Below are 19,016 nucleotides of genomic sequence, written 5' to 3'. Positions count from 1 at the left end.
TTACACCAGGATTTGAGCCATACATTGAATTTATCAATATGGCTTAGCCTTTCCTTCCCCTTTCCATGAACAAGTAACACTTCTGAAAAGACAATGGTTGTCGCCATGTGACTAATCTGCTTTGCTAGAGACTGGAAATCTCTCTATACCACTTGGATGCTGTTTCTAGCAAGGTCGTTGGTTCTCAGATGGATGATAATATCAACTTTAGAGTCTTTGCTTTCTTCTTTGATCGCTTTGACTATCTGAATAGCATTTCTGCCAGCCGATGATCCTGGGAGGCTTTTAACTGTAGTATTTCCCTCAAAACGTGTTCCTAAATGAATGCCTCTGATGACAGCACAATGAGCTTTTTTCTTTGGTTACTGATTGTATTATGGAATTTCTGTATGCATTGGGTTTCTTCTTTCTTTTCAGATACCACTTCAATCTCTTTCACAAGAGCTTCTTCATTACCTAATACCGAGAAGGCGTTTTGTACTTGTGTCACATGAAACAGCGTGTGTTTCCACATCACAGGTCTTACTCTACCAGAGCCCACTGTAATCCCATTGTTTTTTGGGTTCCTTAATGCCCTGTGTGAATGGGGGGGGGGGGGGGGGGGTAGACATGTGGGCTGCACAGTTGTAAAGAATGGGTGTCTGTGGGTCTCAGGTCTTATCCTACCTGAGCCCACTTTTTCTTTGACTTATGGTTTTTCTGTGGTAATGGGGAATTAATTCCTGAATACTGTAAAGTGGGTAACACTTTATTGCAGCTAATTCAGCTTTAACTTCAGCCAGCTCCTTTTTCAAGGAAGAGAGTTCTGAACAAATGGGGTAAGCCCTAAGTTTCCAGATGATTTCCCTCAGAATAAAGGCTCCACAATAGTCACATTGGATAGTCCTCATTTTGGAATATTTATTTGATGGAAAACACCTAAGGAATTAGCAAATTTCCAATTTATCTTGTTGCCAATTATGTATTTAGGCAGAGTATATCAGAAAAAAAAAACCCAGGGGTGGGTGGGTAGAGGGCCAAAGTGGGAGGAAGTTAAACAGTTAACCCTTGGCCAGGGCTGTTCACTGGATACTGTATCTGCTATTAATTTTTAACAGACCCTCCCCCAGATTGCCTAGCTAAGTTAAGCTTTTTCCTTAGCTCTCCCCTAGAATCTGTAGTTATAGCTGTCTCCTTGAAGTTCAAAGCAGACTGAGGACTTGATTGCCCCCTGCAATGCACTCTGAGTTACCTGTTCAAAGCTGAATAGCCCATTCCCTTTTTTGGGTTGTTCTTTTTTTTTTTTTTTTTTTTGCTAAAACAAACACACAGCAATTTAATGCAGCAATATCAATATCTAGGAAAATATAGAGATAAGGCTAGCACTACACAAAAAAACAGAAAAATATAACCAAAAAGCCCTCTAAATTAAGGATAAATTAAACTTATTCCTTGGCTCTCCCCAAGAAACTGTAGTTATAGCTGTCTCCTTGAAGATCAAAGCAGACTGAGGACTTGACCAGGTGATTTGCTACTCTATAGTTTGTCAATTGGCCTACTACATATTCCAGAGTCACAGTGACTTGGTTCAGTTCATCTGACTCATGACCCTTGAAAACCATCTCTAGATCTCCCTAACATCCTCATTGGTAAACACAGAAGCAAATAATTCATTTAGTCTTTCTGCAATGACCTTATCTTTCCTAAAAGCCCCTTTAATCCCTCAGTCATCTAACAGTCTAACCGATTCCCTCATGGGTTTCTTTCTTCGAACATTTTTAAAACGTTTTTATTATGAGTTTTTGCCTCTATGGCCAACTTCATTTCAAATTCTCTCTTAGCCTGCCTAGAACTTTGACTATGCCCTGCTGGGCAGGGAGAGCATGCCATGATGACATGCATTAGGGATGTGTATTCGTTTGCAACATATTGGCAATCTGCAACGTATACCAGTTCCGGAGTTGGTTTTCAGGGGTGATGAGTCAGACGAACTGAACGAAATCACTGTCAACCTGGAAGATGTAGTAGGCCAGATTGACAAACTAAAGAGTAGCAAGTCACCTGGACCGGATGGTATGCATCCCAGGGTACTAAAGGAACTCAAAAATGAAATTTCTGACCTATTAGTTAAAATTTGTAACCTATCATTAAAATCATCCATTGTACCTGAAGACTGGAGGGTGGCCAATGTAACCCCAATATTTAAAAAAGGCTCCAGGGGTGATCCGGGTAACTATAGACCAGTGAGCCTAACTTCAGTGCCGGGAAAAATAGTGGAAACTATCCTCAAGATCAAAATTGTAGAGCATATAGAAAGACATGATTTAATGGGACACAGTCAACATGGATTTACCCAAGGGAAGTCTTGCCTAACAAACCTGCTTCATTTTTTTGAAGGGGTTAATAAACATGTGGATAAAGGTGAACCGGTAGATGTAGTGTATTTGGATTTTCAGAAGGCGTTTGACAAAGTCCCTCATGAGAGGCTTCTACGAAAACTAAAAAGTCATGGGATAGGAGGCGATGTCCTTTCGTGGATTACAAACTGGTTAAAAGACAGGAAACAGAGAGTAGGAATAAATGGTCAATTTTCTCAGTGGAAAAGGGTAAACAGTGGAGTGCCTCAGGGATCTGTACTTGGACCGGTGCTTTTCAATATATATATCAATGATCTGGAAAGGAATACGATGAGTGACGTTATCAAATTTGCAGATGATACAAAATTATTCAGAGTAGTTAAATCACAAGCAGACTGTGATACATTACAGGAGGACCTTGCAAGACTGGAAGATTGGGCATCCAAATGGCAGATGAAATTTAATGTGGACAAGTGCAAGGTGTTGCATATAGGGAAAAATAACCCTAGCTGTAGTTACACGATGTTAGGTTCCATATTAGGGGCTACCACCCAAGAAAGAGATCTAGGCGTCATAGTAGATAATACATTGAAATCGTCAGCTCAGTGTGCTGCAGCAGTCAAAAAAGCAAATAAAATGTTAGGAATTATTAGGAAGGGAATGGTTAATAAAACGGAAAATGTCATAATGCCTCTATATCGCTCCATGGTGAGACCACACCTTGAATACTGTGTACAATTCTGGTCGCCGTATCTCAAAAAAGATATAGTTGCAATGGAGAAGGTACAGAGAAGGGCAACCAAAATGATAAAGGGGATGGAACAGCTCCCCTATGAGGAAAGGCTGAAGAGGTTAGGGCTGTTCAGCTTGGAGAAGAGACGGCTGAGGGGGGATATCATAGAGGTCTTTAAGATCATGAGAGGTCTTGAACGAGTAGATGTGACTCGGTTATTTACACTTTCGAATAATAGAAGGACTAGGGGGCATTCCATGAAGTTAGCAAGTAGCACATTTAAGACTAATCGGAGAAAATTCTTTTTCACTCAACGCACAATAAATCTCTGGAATTTGTTGCCAGAGGATGTGGTTAGTGCAGTTAGTGTAGCTGGGTTCAAAAAAGGTTTGGATAAGTTCTTGGAAGAGAAGTCCATTAACTGCTATTAATCAAGTTTACTTAGGGAATAGTCACTGCTATTAATTGCATCAGTAGCATGGGATCTTCTAGGTGTTTGGGTAATTGCCAGGTTCTTGTGGCCTGGTTTGGCCTCTGTTGGAAACAGGATGCTGGGCTTGATGGACCCTTGGTCTGACCCAGCATGGCAATTTCTTATGTTCTTATGTTCTTACATCCCTATCCATTGTATTCATGGGTTCGCGAAACGGATCGCAATCCCCTACGAATACAAACATATCATTAGTTTCATTCTTTTGGCTCGCAGTGATTTCTTAGCGGCCATTTGAAATAGAAGATAGCAAAAACCAGCCCTTTCCTGTGAGTCATAAGTGAGCTCACAGCCCTGTCATAGAGTGGGTAAGACAGGTTGGCAAGGAGACCAGAATGCAACCTATCAGAGCTAAGCATTTTTTGTAATGCAGCCAATCGCCGCTCTCACTCAGTGCTCTGTGACGTTGTTCCTGATGATGCAGCACTATTTGTATGTGAAGCACGCAGCGTGCCACGCACTTTCTTGGCAGGGATGGTCTGGGGAGGTGGTCTGAGAGGTGGCTGAACTCAGAGCTGGTCTGAGTGTATCAAATCTGTATTCAATTGCTAGCTATTTCCATAGAAAAAGATATTTGTTCGATTTGGCTGCAGTGCCAACTAGCCTTGGTTTTTTTTTACCGCACTTTTTTAAATTGATCTGAGACAGTCTCTCTGCCAGTGCCACTGAGAGAAGCTGCTAGCACTAGCAGTGGCATTTTGCTTCTTATTTTACCCCCTGGGGTAGGTTGCAAGCAGCATTTGGGTGTTGTGGGTGAGAGATATATTCAATTTCTAGCTAGTTTGATAGAATTTCCATTGAAACAGATATTTCATCGATTTTGCTGCTGTGCCAAGCCAGGCTTTTTTGTTAACTGGCATAACTTCATCTCCCAACACTATATCCCCAAACCCTCCCTTGCAAGCGACCCAGCTTATAGCTCCATCTCCTCTCAGCCCTTCGTAAGAGATCTTGATGTCCTGATTGACCAACAATTGAACCTGAAAAAATATATCAATTCTATCCTCAAGGAAGGTTTCTATAAACTTAATGTCCTGAAAAAAATAAACCTTTACTCCATACCTATGATTTCCACACCGTTATTCAAGCCACCCTCTCATCCAAGATGGACTACTGCAACTCCCTACTCCTAGGCCTCCCCTATTCCACCATAAAACCGCTTCAAATGCTCCAGAATTAGGTCGCGAGAACTATCATAAATACCCGTAAATTTGACCACATTATCCCTATCCTTAAAGACTTGCATTGGCTCCCGATCCCTTTGAGTATCCTCTATAAAACCCTTACTATTATTCACAAATCCATCTACAGACACAACTCCAACTGGCTTGATGAGCCGTTCCATCTCACACTCTCAGACCGCCCAACCAGAGCAAACAATACAGGAACTCTCCTTATCCCATCCCTCAAGAAGGCACACCTCACCTCCACGAGGGACCGAGCCTTCTCCATTGCCGGTCCCACCCGCTGGAACTCACTACCCACAAACCTCTGACTTGAGCCTTGCACCATCAAATTCAAAAATAAATTAAAGACCTGGCTTTTCAAAACGGCTTACCCAGATTAGATCACCTGTGTCTTAAGTGTTAGCTTCGTGGACCCTTGGGCCGGTCAGGACCAAAGATGGAACGCTGAGAAGGGTCACAGCTGATGGCCCGACCGGAAGGCGGTTAACCGGAGTCGTGGACGGAGGGATGAAGAACCACGGAGGAGCCCTATGCGACCAAGGGCTCAGAAGAGGAATGGAGAGAAGACGGCGTTGGCCCGGTAGTTCGGAGATCTTCGCCCTGGAAGCCGGTACTCCCCCGAGAGGAGCTCGTAGGAGTCCGGCTGCTGGGACTTTTGGAGATTCACCCTGGAAGCCGGAGCCCCCCCCAGGAGGCACCCGTAGGGGCCCGGCCGCTGGGACTTAGGAGAGTCTTCGGGGCCAGCCGAGCAGGAACAGAAGAACAACGGAGATCCAAGGCAGAGTCCCGTAGTCCAAGTGAGTCGAATCCAAGGAAGAGGCAAGGCAGAGTCGTGAAGCGGGCTGAGTCAGAACCAGGAGATGGAAGGCAACCAGAACCAGGGAGAAGGCAAGTGCGGAGTCGAGGACGGAGACAGGTCAAACCAGGAGTCAGAGGATGACGTCGTAGCCAGAGGATAAGGCAGAAGAAGAGTCAGGAACCAAACCGGGTCAGCAGGAAGCAGTCGAAGGCAGGAAGCAGTCCGGAGCAGGAACGCAGCAACTTGGGAACAGGAAGCCCTGTGGAACCTCGTTGCAAGGCAGGGGACGGTCCAGGCTGCAGGGCTAAATAGCCCCAGCGCGTCTGACGTCATCAGGAGGAGGCAGGGAACTCTCCCACGCTGGCCGCTTTAAATCTCGGGGCCTAGCGCGCGCGTGGCTAGGGGGCGGGGCCAGCCGCGGGAGAACGCCGGCTGGTGCGAGGAGGCAGAGGAGCCGTGTCGGAGGCCTGTACGGCCCGGGGAGAGGTGCGCACGGTCCGGGCTCGGCGCCGAGGTGAACAACGGTCCCGGGGCCGACCCGGGATCGTAACATTAAGAACATGAGAACATAAGAAATTGCCATGCTGGGTCAGACCAAGGGTCCATCAAGCCCTGCATCCTGTTTCCAACAGAGGCCAAACCCAGGCCACAAGAACCTGGCAATTACCCAAACACTAAGAAGATCCCATGCTACTGATGCAATTAATAGTCACTAACCAACCTCTTTCCCTTTTCAAAAATACTCCAACATGAACATGTAAGGGAATAATTGCTTGGTGGTAATCTTGTACGGAGGTGGTCCTGTGAGGGTAACCGATTTGCAGTTATCCTCTCGTGGACCTCCGTCTATTATTATTGGTGGTAATCTTGTATGGAGGTGCCGAAACATGGCCGTGCCGAAACATGGCCCGTGTCGGACAAGCAGCTCCATACCCATGAGACATTTCAGAGGTGACGTCCTGATAAGTATGAAATAAAATACCAGTGGGGCGGAAAAGCAGCAGGGGAGAAGGGATTTTTAATTGAAAATTCCAAAAAAATAAAAAAAGATGTCGGTCAAATTAATAAAAGAATAATAGACGGAGGTCCACGAGAGGATAACTGCAAATCGGTTACCCTCACAGGACCACCTCCGTACAAGATTACCACCAAGCAATTATTCCCTTACATGTTCATGTTGGAGTACTGATGCAATTAATAGCAGTGGCTATTCCCTAAGTAAAATTGATTAATAGCCATTAATGGACTTCTCCTCGAAAAACGTATCCAAACCTTTTTTGAACCCAGCTACACTAACTGCACTAACCACATCCTCTGGCAACAAATTCCAGAGCTTTATTGTGCGTTGAGTGAAAAAGAATTTTCTCCGATTAGTCTTAAATGTGCTACTTGCTAACTTCATGGAATGCCCCCTAGTCCTTCTATTATTCGAAAGTGAAAAAAACCGAGTCACATCTACTCGTTCCTGACCTCTCATGATCTTAAAGACCTCTATCATATCCCCCCTCAGCCGTCTCTTCTCCAAGCTGAACAGCACTAATCTCTTCAGCCTTTCCTCATAGGGAAGCTGTTCCATCCCCTTTATCATTTTGGTTGCCCTTCTCTGTACCTTCTCCATCGCAACTATATCTTTTTTGAGATGCGGCGACCAGAATTGTATACAGTATTCAAGGTGTGGTCTCACCATGGAGCGATATAGAGGCATTATGACATTTTCCATTCTATTAAAATTTCCCTTCCTAAAAATTCCTAACATTCTATTTGCTTTTTTGACTGCTGCAGCACACTGAGCTGACGATTTTAAAGTATTATCCACTATGATGCCTAGATCTTTTTCCTGGGTGGTAGCTCCTAATATGGAATCTAACATCGTGTAACTACAGCAACGGTTATTTTTCCCTATATGCAACACCTTGCACTTGTCCACATTAAATTTCATCTGCCATTTGGATGCCCAATCTTCAAGTCTTGCAAGGTCCTCCTGCAATGTATCACTGTCTGCTTGTGATTTAACTACTCTGAATAATTTTGTATCATCTGCAAATTTGATAACCTCACTCGTCGTATTCCTTTCCAGATCATTTATATATATATTGAAAAGCACCGGTCCAAGTACAGATCCCTGAGGCACTCCACTGTTTACCCTTTTCCACTGAGAAATTGACCATTTAATCCTACTCTCTGTTTCCTGTCTTTTAACCAGCTTGTAATCCACGAAAGGACATCGCCTCCTATCCCATGACTTTTTAGTTTTCGTAGAAGCCTCTCATGAGGGACTTTGTCAAACACCTTCTGAAAATCCAAATACACTACATCTATCGGTTCACCTTTATCCACATGTTTATTAACCCCTTCAAAAAAATGAAGCAGATTTGTTAGGCAAGACTTCCCTTGGGTAAATCCATGTTGACTATGTTCCATTAAATCATGTCTTTCTATATTCTTTACAATTTTGTTCTTGAGAATAGTTTCCACTATTTTCCCCGGCACTGAAGTCAGGCTCACTGGTCTATAGTTACCTGGATCGCCCCTGGAGCCTTTTTTAAATATTTGGGTTACATTGGCCACCCTCCAGTCTTCAGGTACAATGGATGATTTTAATGATAGGTTACAAATTTTTAACTTGCTGCATCAGTACGTTATTTGAACTCATTTGTTAAGTTATGTTACATTGTTTAACATGTTATTTCTTTATTTTGATTTCTTGTTTGCCAGCTTCCGGCTACCCTTCTATCCTGTTCTTGTAGTCCCATCCCCTGTCCCTGTTTTATGTACTTCCTACTTTCAGTTCGGATGTAAACCAGTATGATATAACCACTAATACTGGTATTGAAAAGAATTAAATAAATAAACTGCAGTTGGGTTTTTTTTATTGAACTCACTGTCTCTCTGTGCTCTTTTAATCCAAGAAGGCAGCGCACTGGGCATCAGTAACAATGGGTACTGGGTAGTTTTGCAGACTCACGCATATTGGGATAGCGGTGGTCTCTGAAGGCAAATCCCCAGTGGACCTCTTTTGGAAAGAATTCTTTTAATTGAATTCCCTAGTAGGCACTGACATTAAATCCATAATGCCAGGGAAAGCTAGACGTGGTCGAGTGATTGGGACTGGGAGAGGAGGCACCTCAAAATGAAGTGACAGTCCCCCATTAGACTTAAAAAGGGATCTGTTCCAATCTAAAATCTCTAGAGGGGCAGGCAGTTCCATCCGGAAAAAAGTGAAATCTAAAGATGATGCATCGCCACCACCTGTTTCTGACCCTGTAGTTTTGGAGTTCCAGAAGTGCCACCTTGGCTGACATCATCCCTATAATTAATTTTCTGGAAGAAAATTTGGAGGGCTTTAAACAGGAAGAGGGAATGACAGCAGAAGTGCTGCATTGTCTGGACTTTTTGCAGAAGCATGTGCAAGAGAGATTAAGAGCTTTAACAGAAGACCACACATACATGCTCGCCACAGTCTGTGATCCCCGTGTGAAAGGGAAACTCGCCCTACAGTCCAGTTGTCTCTCATTTGTGAAGGACCTGCTGTTAGTAAAAGTCTGTGAACAGGAGCTCCATAGGCAGAGACAGATTAGGCATGAAGCAGAGGAGGAAACAGCAGGCACTTCAGAGAGTAGTGCTAGCCCAAGCAGGAGCAGCACTCTGTCAGCGACAGCTACTACCTCCTCCTCCTCCACTTCAGTACGCCAAAGACATGTTGCTCATAAAGATGAATCTGTTGGGTGATGGGCGAGAGAGAAAGCAGCTGGCATGAGTAACTCTCAGCCCACCTCATGCAAGGGAGACACCAGCACACCTGTCAGTGACACGGTATCTCTCAGAGCCCACAGAGGACATGCAGACAGATCCATTGGCATATTGGGCACACAAGTCCACTGTCTGGCCACACCTAGCCAAAGTGGCTCAGCGATATCTGTCATGTCCATGCCCAGTGAACGTGTATTTCAATGACAGGGGATATCATGAGCCCTCAAGGCTGGCACCAGAGTTGATGGAAATGCTAGTATTTTTGAAAATGAACATGCCTTTGCTTGGGTTTCCAGATTTTCCCTGTGAATGGCAAGATGAATAAAAGCAATTGAAAGCCTTGCAGCAGCTCCAACTGCCTCCTATGCTCCAGATAATATCAGCACTGCAGCACATGTACCTGACCTGAAATGCTGTGCCAGTCTGTCCACTGTCCAGGCCGTATGTCCCTACAAGGGCCTGACCTCAAACGCTGTGCCTGTCCATCCACTGTCCATGCCGTACGTCCCTACAAGTGTTTGACCTCAAATGCTGTGCCTTTCCGTCCAGGCCTTATGTCCCTAAAAGGGAATGTAATAACATAAAAAGTTGACTTCAGATGTTTGGAGCTTGCCTAATAGTTTTCCTGACCTTCATAATATGGGCCTTGTTCCCGAAATCTTTCTTAGGTGCTAACAGTAATGTTTCTAGTACTATAGAAAACTGGTGGTAGTTGCACTCTAGTTCATCCTCTGTGTTTCCATAGTTTACAGAGGCACTGTGTAAACTACAAAGACAACATAGGTTGATATTGTAGATTTGAGTAGCGGTTTTCTTATTTCTGAGAGCTCTTCCTGTTCCTTTGTCATCAGCTGAAGTGCATACAGTTAATAGTTTCTGGGTATTTACAAGGGCTTGACCATTAACGCTGTGCCTGTCCAGGCTTTATGTCTCTTCAAGTGTTTGACTTCTAATGCTGTGTCTGTCCATCCAGGCCTTATGTCCCTACAAGGGCTTGACCTGATTACCTCAGCTCTGCCAGCCTGTCTTGGCCCTATCAAAACCACAGGGACCAGACTACCTCCGCTCTGCCAACCTGTCTTTCCCATATCAACATTCTGCCTCTCTGCCTTGCTGCCATATACCAAATGACTCACTCAACTCCTTGTGGTGTTCTTGCCACTATCATGGTTCCTCAGTGTGTTGGTGCTAGTCTTTCTGCTTGCTATGTTTCCCCATTGTGCTGTAGGATGTTGTTGCCACTTGTCTTGCCGCTTTGCCTGTCATGCTGCCTTCGAGGGTTCATGCATCTGTTATCGGTGCTCTCTTTTGAAGCTGTGGTGTGTTTTTGACACTCTCGCTGCTGCTTTGCACCTCTGTTAAAACACTCTTGCCACTCCTGCTACCCCTTTGCCCCTTTACAGTGCCTTAGGCTATTCATGCCACTTTGGTGCCATTTTGCCACAGTCTAAGTACCTTGGAGTTCTTTTCTCATTCTGATGATTGCTCCCCAGAAGTTTCATCAGAATTGATAAGAAAACTCCAGTTCTGCAAATACTTCCCCCATTGACTTTAATGGGAAATCGGGAAAACAAATAAAACTAATCAACGAATTGGTTTTCCCCCCTATGAAATGAATGCAATGGATTTGGGTCCCGGTGAAATGAATTCTGAATTGCAACACATTTTTTCCTTCTGCACATCCCTAACATGCATCCAGTGCAGGGGCTCCTTCAGCCTCATCTTTTCTTTGGAGCTCACCAGTCAGAGATCTTCAGCCTCCTGCTTCCCTTGGATCCTTTTGAATCCAAGAAATCAATCAACGAGTCCCCCAATCTATTTTCTTCCCTTTAGTGTTTCTTAGGTAGGTCTTTTGGTTGTGTGTGAATCTAGGTAGAGAGTACATTGTACAAATCAACTCCTCTTTTACTTTTCATCTCTCCAAATAAGAGAAAATCCTCACTGATATCAATTTTCCTGTTTATACCTCTGACTGTGTATGTAAAACTGCCCCCCAAAATCTACCCCATCCCCTAAACCTCACCCGGAGTTAATAGTGCCCCCTCTTACAGTGGTATAAATAGTAAACTCGTTCACTAGGTGCTAGCATGAAAAGCAAGTGGAACTAAGAAACAATACTCCACAATAACTTAATTGATATTTTTTATGTACACCTGAATTCTTATTGACTGTAAAGCTTGTTGCTGATTTATTGTTTATTGTAAACCGAGGTGATGTTATTAACGTGCCGCGGTATATAAAAAAATCACGAAATAAATAAATAAATAAAGATTTCCCTCATACCAATATAAACAAACTGAATAATGCCATCATAATAGATACTGCTGGTACGGACACCAACAAAGATATGTTTTTATATGCAACAAAAAAAGTTTCAAAAGAAATGCTCAAAATTATGCCAGATGATTATTTATAAGACAATGTAGGTATCTGTACTGGTAATGTCTATTATGATGGCATCATTTAGTTTGTTTATATTGGTATGAGAGAAAGCTTTATTGTGGGATAAATAGTAAACTTACATGTTAGCCTCTACAGAAGTTCTCGCTCTCTCTCTCTCTGTTATTTCTGGTGTTAAAAGCTATTACTCTGTTGCATTTGATGTTTTTGTTGGTGTATAACATCCATAGAATGTGATAAGGTTAATACTTAAAATTTGGAGTTTAAACAATCTATCATTTCAATGTGTCTTTTTAAGACTTGACTCACAGAGTGAAGGACATTGGTTCAGCACTTTGTTAGTTTCCAGTATTAAGTTTAAGCAAAATAGCCTATTAATACTGTGTATTTATTTATTTATTTATATATTTATATATATAACATGTATGTACCACAGATCCAAATTTCTATGTGGTGTACAATAAACATTTTGCCGAATTAAATGAAAAATAAAATGAACTGGAAAAAGTCAGTCTATGAAACTGGGTACAGTTTAGGAAGGCAAATGTGCATATATGATAGTCATCTTTGATGACTCATATGATCTCTCAAGAACCTAATTGGAAAAATAAAACGGAAGACTAATTTTTATTTTAAAGGGACATGGTTTCCAAAATCACAGTTTCGATAGCAGAATGCAGTCATATTCTTAATGAAAATCAGCAGATAGCAGTCCTCTTCACATGATTCTAGTTTTGTTGCTAGTTTCTTTCATAGCATTTACTGCATTGCTTACGTATTGTTGTGTCCCGTGCTTGCGGCCGTCCGCGAGCACGGTCCCCTACCTCGTCCTCATGACCGGGTCGCCGGCGGCAGCGTCAGGGCAGACTGCCCTGCGTCCGGGCGCAGGCCTCGGGGCTAGCCGCTGGGTCTGGAACCCTCTCTGCTCCTTCTACGCGGCAGCTGCTGCTTTCCTCCACGGTCCGGGATCCAAGATGGCCGCCGCCATCTTCGGCACGAGGCCGCGCCTCCTCACTAGATTTAAAGGGACCTTGTCCCTTTAAGTGGTCTCAGCTGATTCCTATCCACAGGGCCAGAGGAAGTATAAAAGGAGACTTCCTCTGACCATTCCTTGACTTGGTAACATCCTCCAGCACTGTCTAGTCTTCTTGCTTCGGTGAGTTCCTTGAACTTTGGATCCTTGTTCCTGTTACGTCTTGGTGTTCCCGGTTCCTGACTTCAGATTGGCTTACGGTGATTCTCTGGTGTGTGACTTCGGATTGGCATGCGGTGATTCTCTGGTGTGCGACTTCGGACTGGCAAGTGGTGATCCCTGACCTCGGACTGGTAAGTGACGATCCTCTGGCACTTGACCTTGGACTTCTTCTGGACTACCGTCTCTAAGTCCCAGCGGTCCGGGTCCCTACGGGCTCCTCCTGGGGGGACTATGGACTTCCAGGGTGAAGCTCCAGTCAGCCCTTGCACCGATACCTTGACCTCTCTAAGGCCACCTAAGTCCCAGCGGTCTGGGTCCCTAAGGGCTCCTCCTGGGGGGACCGCAGACATCCAGGGGTGAAGCCACAGCTCCTCTTCTCGTCTCTTCATCTGCTTCCGCAGTCACTTCAGTCTCCAGTGCCGAGGGTCAGCTGGTCTCCTCTTCTGCTCTGCCTCGCCACCCGACGAGAGAACCTACGGATCTTCCACAAGGGATACTATCCTCCCGTCGGCCCAAGGGTTCACAAGCCTGAGCATAACACGTATATTACATCAGCTGGATTTGCAATATTTTAAATCTTCCTTTCTAAGACTAGAGATTTCCTAACTTTACCTTTAGATCTACATCAGTAATAATCCTCTCCAGGTGGGATATTTACTAGCAAGAAGGGCAGTTTCTCATGATGATGCCTGCTGCCAGGAAATTGTCCCTATCTGAAAATGGAATTTTTATAAGTCTTATTCTGCTGAATATGATCCTGAATTATTCCACTTCTGAATACTTGAAAATCACGACTTAAGGGCTGAAAGTTTTTTATGACCAAATGAAAGATTTGGTACATAGAATATGCATTCACGTGCTCCATTCGTTTCATTTGATTTGGCGGTATATGCGTTTCTAATGAATGGATAGAAAGCATGCTAAAATGAATGGTGTGCATGTATGTAAATGCCGACTACATATGTGCACACCATTTGTTTTGGCGTGCCTACTATCCATTCATCAGATACACATGTACCACCAAAACGAATGAAGCAACAAATGCACATGCCTAGTGCTCAAGCATTTATCATTATCACTAAGTTGTCTTATTACTTTTTCCTGGAAGTGTTACCACAAGCTAACCTTTTTAGTTCTTACAGGTTTGGAAGGTGCTGGTGGGGTCTTTTGTTTAAGAAATTTCTTTTGTCTAAATTAAGTTTGAAAGCAGAAGGTTTTCATTAGGAGGATAATTATCTAGCCTTTAGAAAGAAAATTAAAGTTAGATTTTTAAAAATGGCTTTTTTTTTAATAAGTAGCAATTACTGTAAGGTCGTTTACTCTTTGATTTAGTCTATATGTTTTGCTGAATTGTATGATATGTTTTAGTTAGTTTTTTGGTTTTTCCTCATTGTATTATTTAATATTTTGATTTTTAGATTTGTTTTACTGCTTTTCTAAACCACTTTGAGCATTATTTTTGGGGGAGGCAGTATATAACACTGAATAAAGAAATTATAATACTTTGTTAGCACTAATAAAAAGTTAAATTCGTTCATTTTCACAGGATAATTTCTAGGCATATGTCCTTATCTCGCCCAGATGCAATAATAGGAAAATACCGTATGATTCGCCATAACAGAGATGTAAAAAATGAACCCAATCCACAGAGGTAAGAGAACCTCCTTAAGATACTCTGTAGCTTAATTTACATATTCAGTTGTCGATGCTGGGTTAGAATACAGTGTAACCCTTTATTGAAAAGTTAAGAAGTTCCTCCATGAAAGAGAGAAATGTGTAATTTTTTTTCTTATGTTCACAGGTTTGTCAAAAATGTACGCACCAAATGGATGATGAACTCTGATGGTATAAATTCACTCTCATATAAAGTGGTAAAAATTCAGAAATTCCCATTATATACAAAAATAACAGTGAATATTGGTTTACCAAAAACATAATATTTCTGAGACTGGTCAGATCATACAGCGTGTTCTAGTTTCATAGTTACCTTCAACCAGAGTGCCTTTTGTTTTTACTGAAGGACAAGAATGAAAAAGGATGCCTTATTTCATTTTTCAAGCTTTTTCCCAAGCAACTTGGACAGTGGGATTTTTGTGTCTCTATTGTGTTGACTTTATATAGCTTTCCAGCTCTACTTTATTTTTGGAGATAAATTAATTCAAGCTGTTGTCAGTGCCTCTCATTGTATTGAGTGTTTCTGTGCCCCCAAGTTGTCACAATGATTGCAAAGGGAACAATTTAGCAAGCCAAATGTACCTGCAGGAGCACTCCTATATAGGAAGTGTCAACAGCATGCACTTTCATTACAAACCTAGGGATGTGAATCGTGTCCTCGATCGTCTTAACGATCGATTTCGGCTAGGAGGGGGAGGGAATCGTATTGTTGCCGTTTGGGGGGGTAAAATATCGTGAAAAATCGTGAAAAAATCGTTAAAAAAATCGAAAAAATCGAAAAAATCGAAAAAACCGGCACATTAAAACCCCCTAAAACCCACCCCCAACCCTTTAAATTAAATCCCCCACCCCCAAATAACTTAAATAACCTGCGGGTCCAGCGGCGGTCCGGAACGGCAGCGGTCCGGAACGGGCTCCTGCTCCTGCATCTTGTCGTCTTCGGCCGGCGCCATTTTCCAAAATGGCGCCGAAAAATGGCGGCGGCCATAGACGAAAAAGATTGGACGGCAGGAGGTCCTTCCGGACCCCCGCTGGACTTTTGGCAAGTCTCGTGGGGGTCAGGAGGCCCCCCACAAGCTGGCCAAAAGTTCCTGGAGGTCCAGCGGGGGTCAGGGAGCGATTTCCCGCCGCGAATCGTTTTCGTACGGAAAATGGCGCCGGCAGGAGATCGACTGCAGGAGGTCGTTCAGCGAGGCGCCAGAACCCTCGCTGAACGACCTCCTGCAGTCGATCTCCTGCCGGCGCCATTTTCCGTACGAAAACGATTCGCGGCGGGGAAATCGCTCCCTGACCCCCGCTGGACCTCCAGGAACTTTTGGCCAGCTTGTGGGGGGCCTCCTGACCCCCACGAGACTTGCCAAAAGTCCAGCGGGGGTCCGGAAGGACCTCCTGCCGTCCAATCTTTTTCGTCTATGGCCGCCGCCATTTTTCGGCGCCATTTTGGAAAATGGCGCCGGCCGAAGACAACAAGATGCAGGAGCAGGAGCCCGTTCCGGACCGCTGCCGTTCCGGACCGCCGCTGGACCCGCAGGTTATTTAAGTTATGTGGGGGGGGGTTCGGGAGGGTGGGGGATTTAATTTAAAGGGTCGGGGGTGGGTTTTAGGGGGTTTTAGTGTGCCGGCTCACGATTCTAACGATTTATAACGATAAATCGTTAGAATCTGTATTGTATTGTGTTCCATAACGGTTTAAGACGATATTAAAATTATCGGACGATAATTTTAATCGTCCTAAAACGATTCACATCCCTACAAACCACTGCTAATAATAAGACTTGTGACTGACACAGGAAACCACTTGTGAAGATATGAAATGTATCATAGGTGTTGGTACAGGATGGGACACCCGGGCAATGACCCATTCCTCTGCATGTTTGTGCTGGGAGATGGGCAGGGAGGAAGGGTCCAATGCTGGAGACTGGTTGGGCAGGGGGAGGGAGGGGGAGGGAGGGAGTCTGAGGCTGGCTGGTGAGAAGGAGGGAGGGGGGACAAGGCTGGAGACTGGCTGGGGAGGGGATGGTTAGGTGGCTGTAGGAGGAAATCAAGGGTGGTTGAGGTGATGCCAAAAAAATAGGACTCTTTCTTTATCTTTATATCTACACTTTCTTGGTCTCTGATTATATCTCTTGGTTCTTGATGATCTTCTCTATCCTCATACATAATACAGAATGGTCACTTAGTACTGACACTTCTTTTAGTGATGCTGTTTTAGCATGAATAATCATACTCTATGATATATGCAAAGAATGTGAAGAAAGAATGACTAAATGTACATGTAAAGCAAGAAATTGGCGGTGGAACTGAGAGCAGAGTTTGGTTACCTTCCCCCCCCAACCAAAAAGGCATTCTGCTGCTCCTGAAAAGTATTAAGTTAAGTGGAAACTAGTACACCCCTGCAAAATAATTCCTACTTACAGAAACATTTGTGTTGTGGCATCTGGACTTGAAAAGATCTTTTAGAGGATTGTAGGAAAGGAGTGCTCTGATGGCTGGCATTTATTCAAATTATTTGTTATATAAAGAAGAGATGTGTAAAGTCCATATAATCTGAAAATGGTAAGTTTGTATTTGATGCAAAACTTTTTTCTCTTATAGTTTGACAAAACTGGTGCATTTGAACAACAGGGAATTGCAGTGGTTGAGTCACAAAATTTTCTTCCACCATATTTCAGTTGTGTTGGATCAGGACTGGGTTTTTTTTTTGGGGGGGGGGGGTATGAAGGACTGTTGTTTTTCTGAAGGACTGTAAACTGCTGCTATATTTAACTCATAAGTTACATGCTTTAAAGCTTTTGTAAGGGAGGCAGTGTCTCTTTTCTCCAGCTGGCTGTGGCATGCATCACTGAGATCAGTACTGACTGAAAAATTAGCCTCAGATTCTTTAGCTGTAATAATATTTACCTAGGATCATATGATTTTACATGATTAAATGGCGCGTTTAGTAAGAATGACCTTTCTGGTACAACATTCACAAAAAGATTAACGCATGAAGAGATCATGTAATGCTGTGGGCTAGGCAGAATGTGAGTCTAATAGGCTCCAGGAACTATTCTACCTAATCCATCCCTACCTATACGTTTTTCCAACCAACTGACCCAATGATGGGCAATCTGAAGTTGCCAACACTGTTTATCTGATCTGTCTAAGGCTATGAGTACCAGGGACGCCAGAAAATATAAGAAAAAATCTCACCAACTGGATCTTAATATGGTGGCTGCAAAAGTCCCTTCACCTCTCAATTTGACTCAGCCAAACCACAGTAAGTACAGCAGACTTGATGGCACTGGTCAAGCAAGCATTGGATTTCAAATTTGATAAACTTTATGGGAAATAGGAAGAATGAATTTAACCAGACTATTGAGAACTTTGGAAAAAGGGTATCCGACATGGAGCAACAGCTCTTAGATGTGCACAACGACACACAGAGAGAATTCTTGCCACTGTGCTCTTCTCTCCATGTATTAAAGGTGCAGAGAATGCTCTCGTATCCAGCTTGGCTACGTGTCCATTACAGCAGAAAGATCAAATGGTTCTCCTCAGTTTCCGAAACTGGAGCATTTGTCAAGCAGGTAGAGGCAATGATGTGAGCGCTGACCCGGAGTGGGAACTGTTGGGAGCAACAGTGGATTGAATAATCTAATCTATCTGGATGGTATCGTGGTTAAGAGATACAAAAGATAATGTTTCCAGTTTATCATTATGAATGAACATCCCAGGATCTTCACGTTATAATGCACAATTTGGGATACTGCTCTGTCCTACACTTGTTTTGTGTCTAGAAGGGGAACAGACTTGTTGATTTGAGTGTGCTGGCACTTATTTATTTATTTTATTTATTTATTTAACACTTTTTTATACCGACCTTCATAGTAAATAAACCATATCGGATCGGTTTACATAAAACAAGGGTATAACAGAAGCAATAAATAAAAGTAATTAACAAGAGAAGAGAATAAGATAAAGTTACATTTAACAAGGAGTAAAAACTTGGGAAGCTTAAAAGCTGGAAGGAAGTTAAATGCCAAAAAATAATTAAAGAAGCATAGTCCAAAAGGAATTTGGATTAAAGCAAGATGCTTTAATCAGTAAGTGCCAGAGTTCTTCGTTTGAATGGTTGTCAGACTTTAATCTTCTACGTCCAAGTGTGGATAAAGAAGACTAAGGGTTGTCTGGAGGATCATCGAAGGCTTGGAGGAATAGCCACGTCTTAAGTTTTTTTCTGAATGTAATGAGACAGGGTTCTAGTCGGAGGCTTGAAGGAATGTTGTTCCAAATAGATGGACCTGCTATTGAAAAAGCTCGGTCTTTGGTCGAGGAAAGGCGTGAGGCTTTAGTTGGGGGGTAGTTCAAAGTACCTTTATGATTATCTCTAATTGGCCTATTGGAGGAATGAAGTTTGAAGGGTATTTCAAGGCTGAGATGGAGTTGGTGATGGATGGATTTATGTATTAG

At 43.2% G+C, this 19,016-nt stretch overlaps 1 protein-coding gene across 1 annotated transcript in view; it reads left to right on the top strand.

The window, feature by feature from the left end:
- LOC115096899 (beta-1,4-galactosyltransferase 1-like) overlaps positions 1 to 14,827 on the top strand; it is a 162,433-nt gene extending 147,606 nt beyond the window's left edge. The window contains exons 5-6 of the mRNA XM_029612171.1: positions 14,437 to 14,541; positions 14,692 to 14,827. Of these exons, the coding sequence (XP_029468031.1) occupies positions 14,437 to 14,541; positions 14,692 to 14,827 (241 nt within the window). The remainder of the gene's footprint in view (positions 1 to 14,436; positions 14,542 to 14,691) is intronic.
- Positions 14,828 to 19,016: the final 4,189 nt, after the last annotated feature.

This window comes from Rhinatrema bivittatum, chromosome 1 (genome assembly GCF_901001135.1).
Source record: "Rhinatrema bivittatum chromosome 1, aRhiBiv1.1, whole genome shotgun sequence".
NCBI lineage: Eukaryota > Metazoa > Chordata > Amphibia > Gymnophiona > Rhinatrematidae > Rhinatrema > Rhinatrema bivittatum.
Note: the sequence above shows the minus strand (reverse complement) of the source record. Positions and strands in the feature narration are given on the sequence as shown.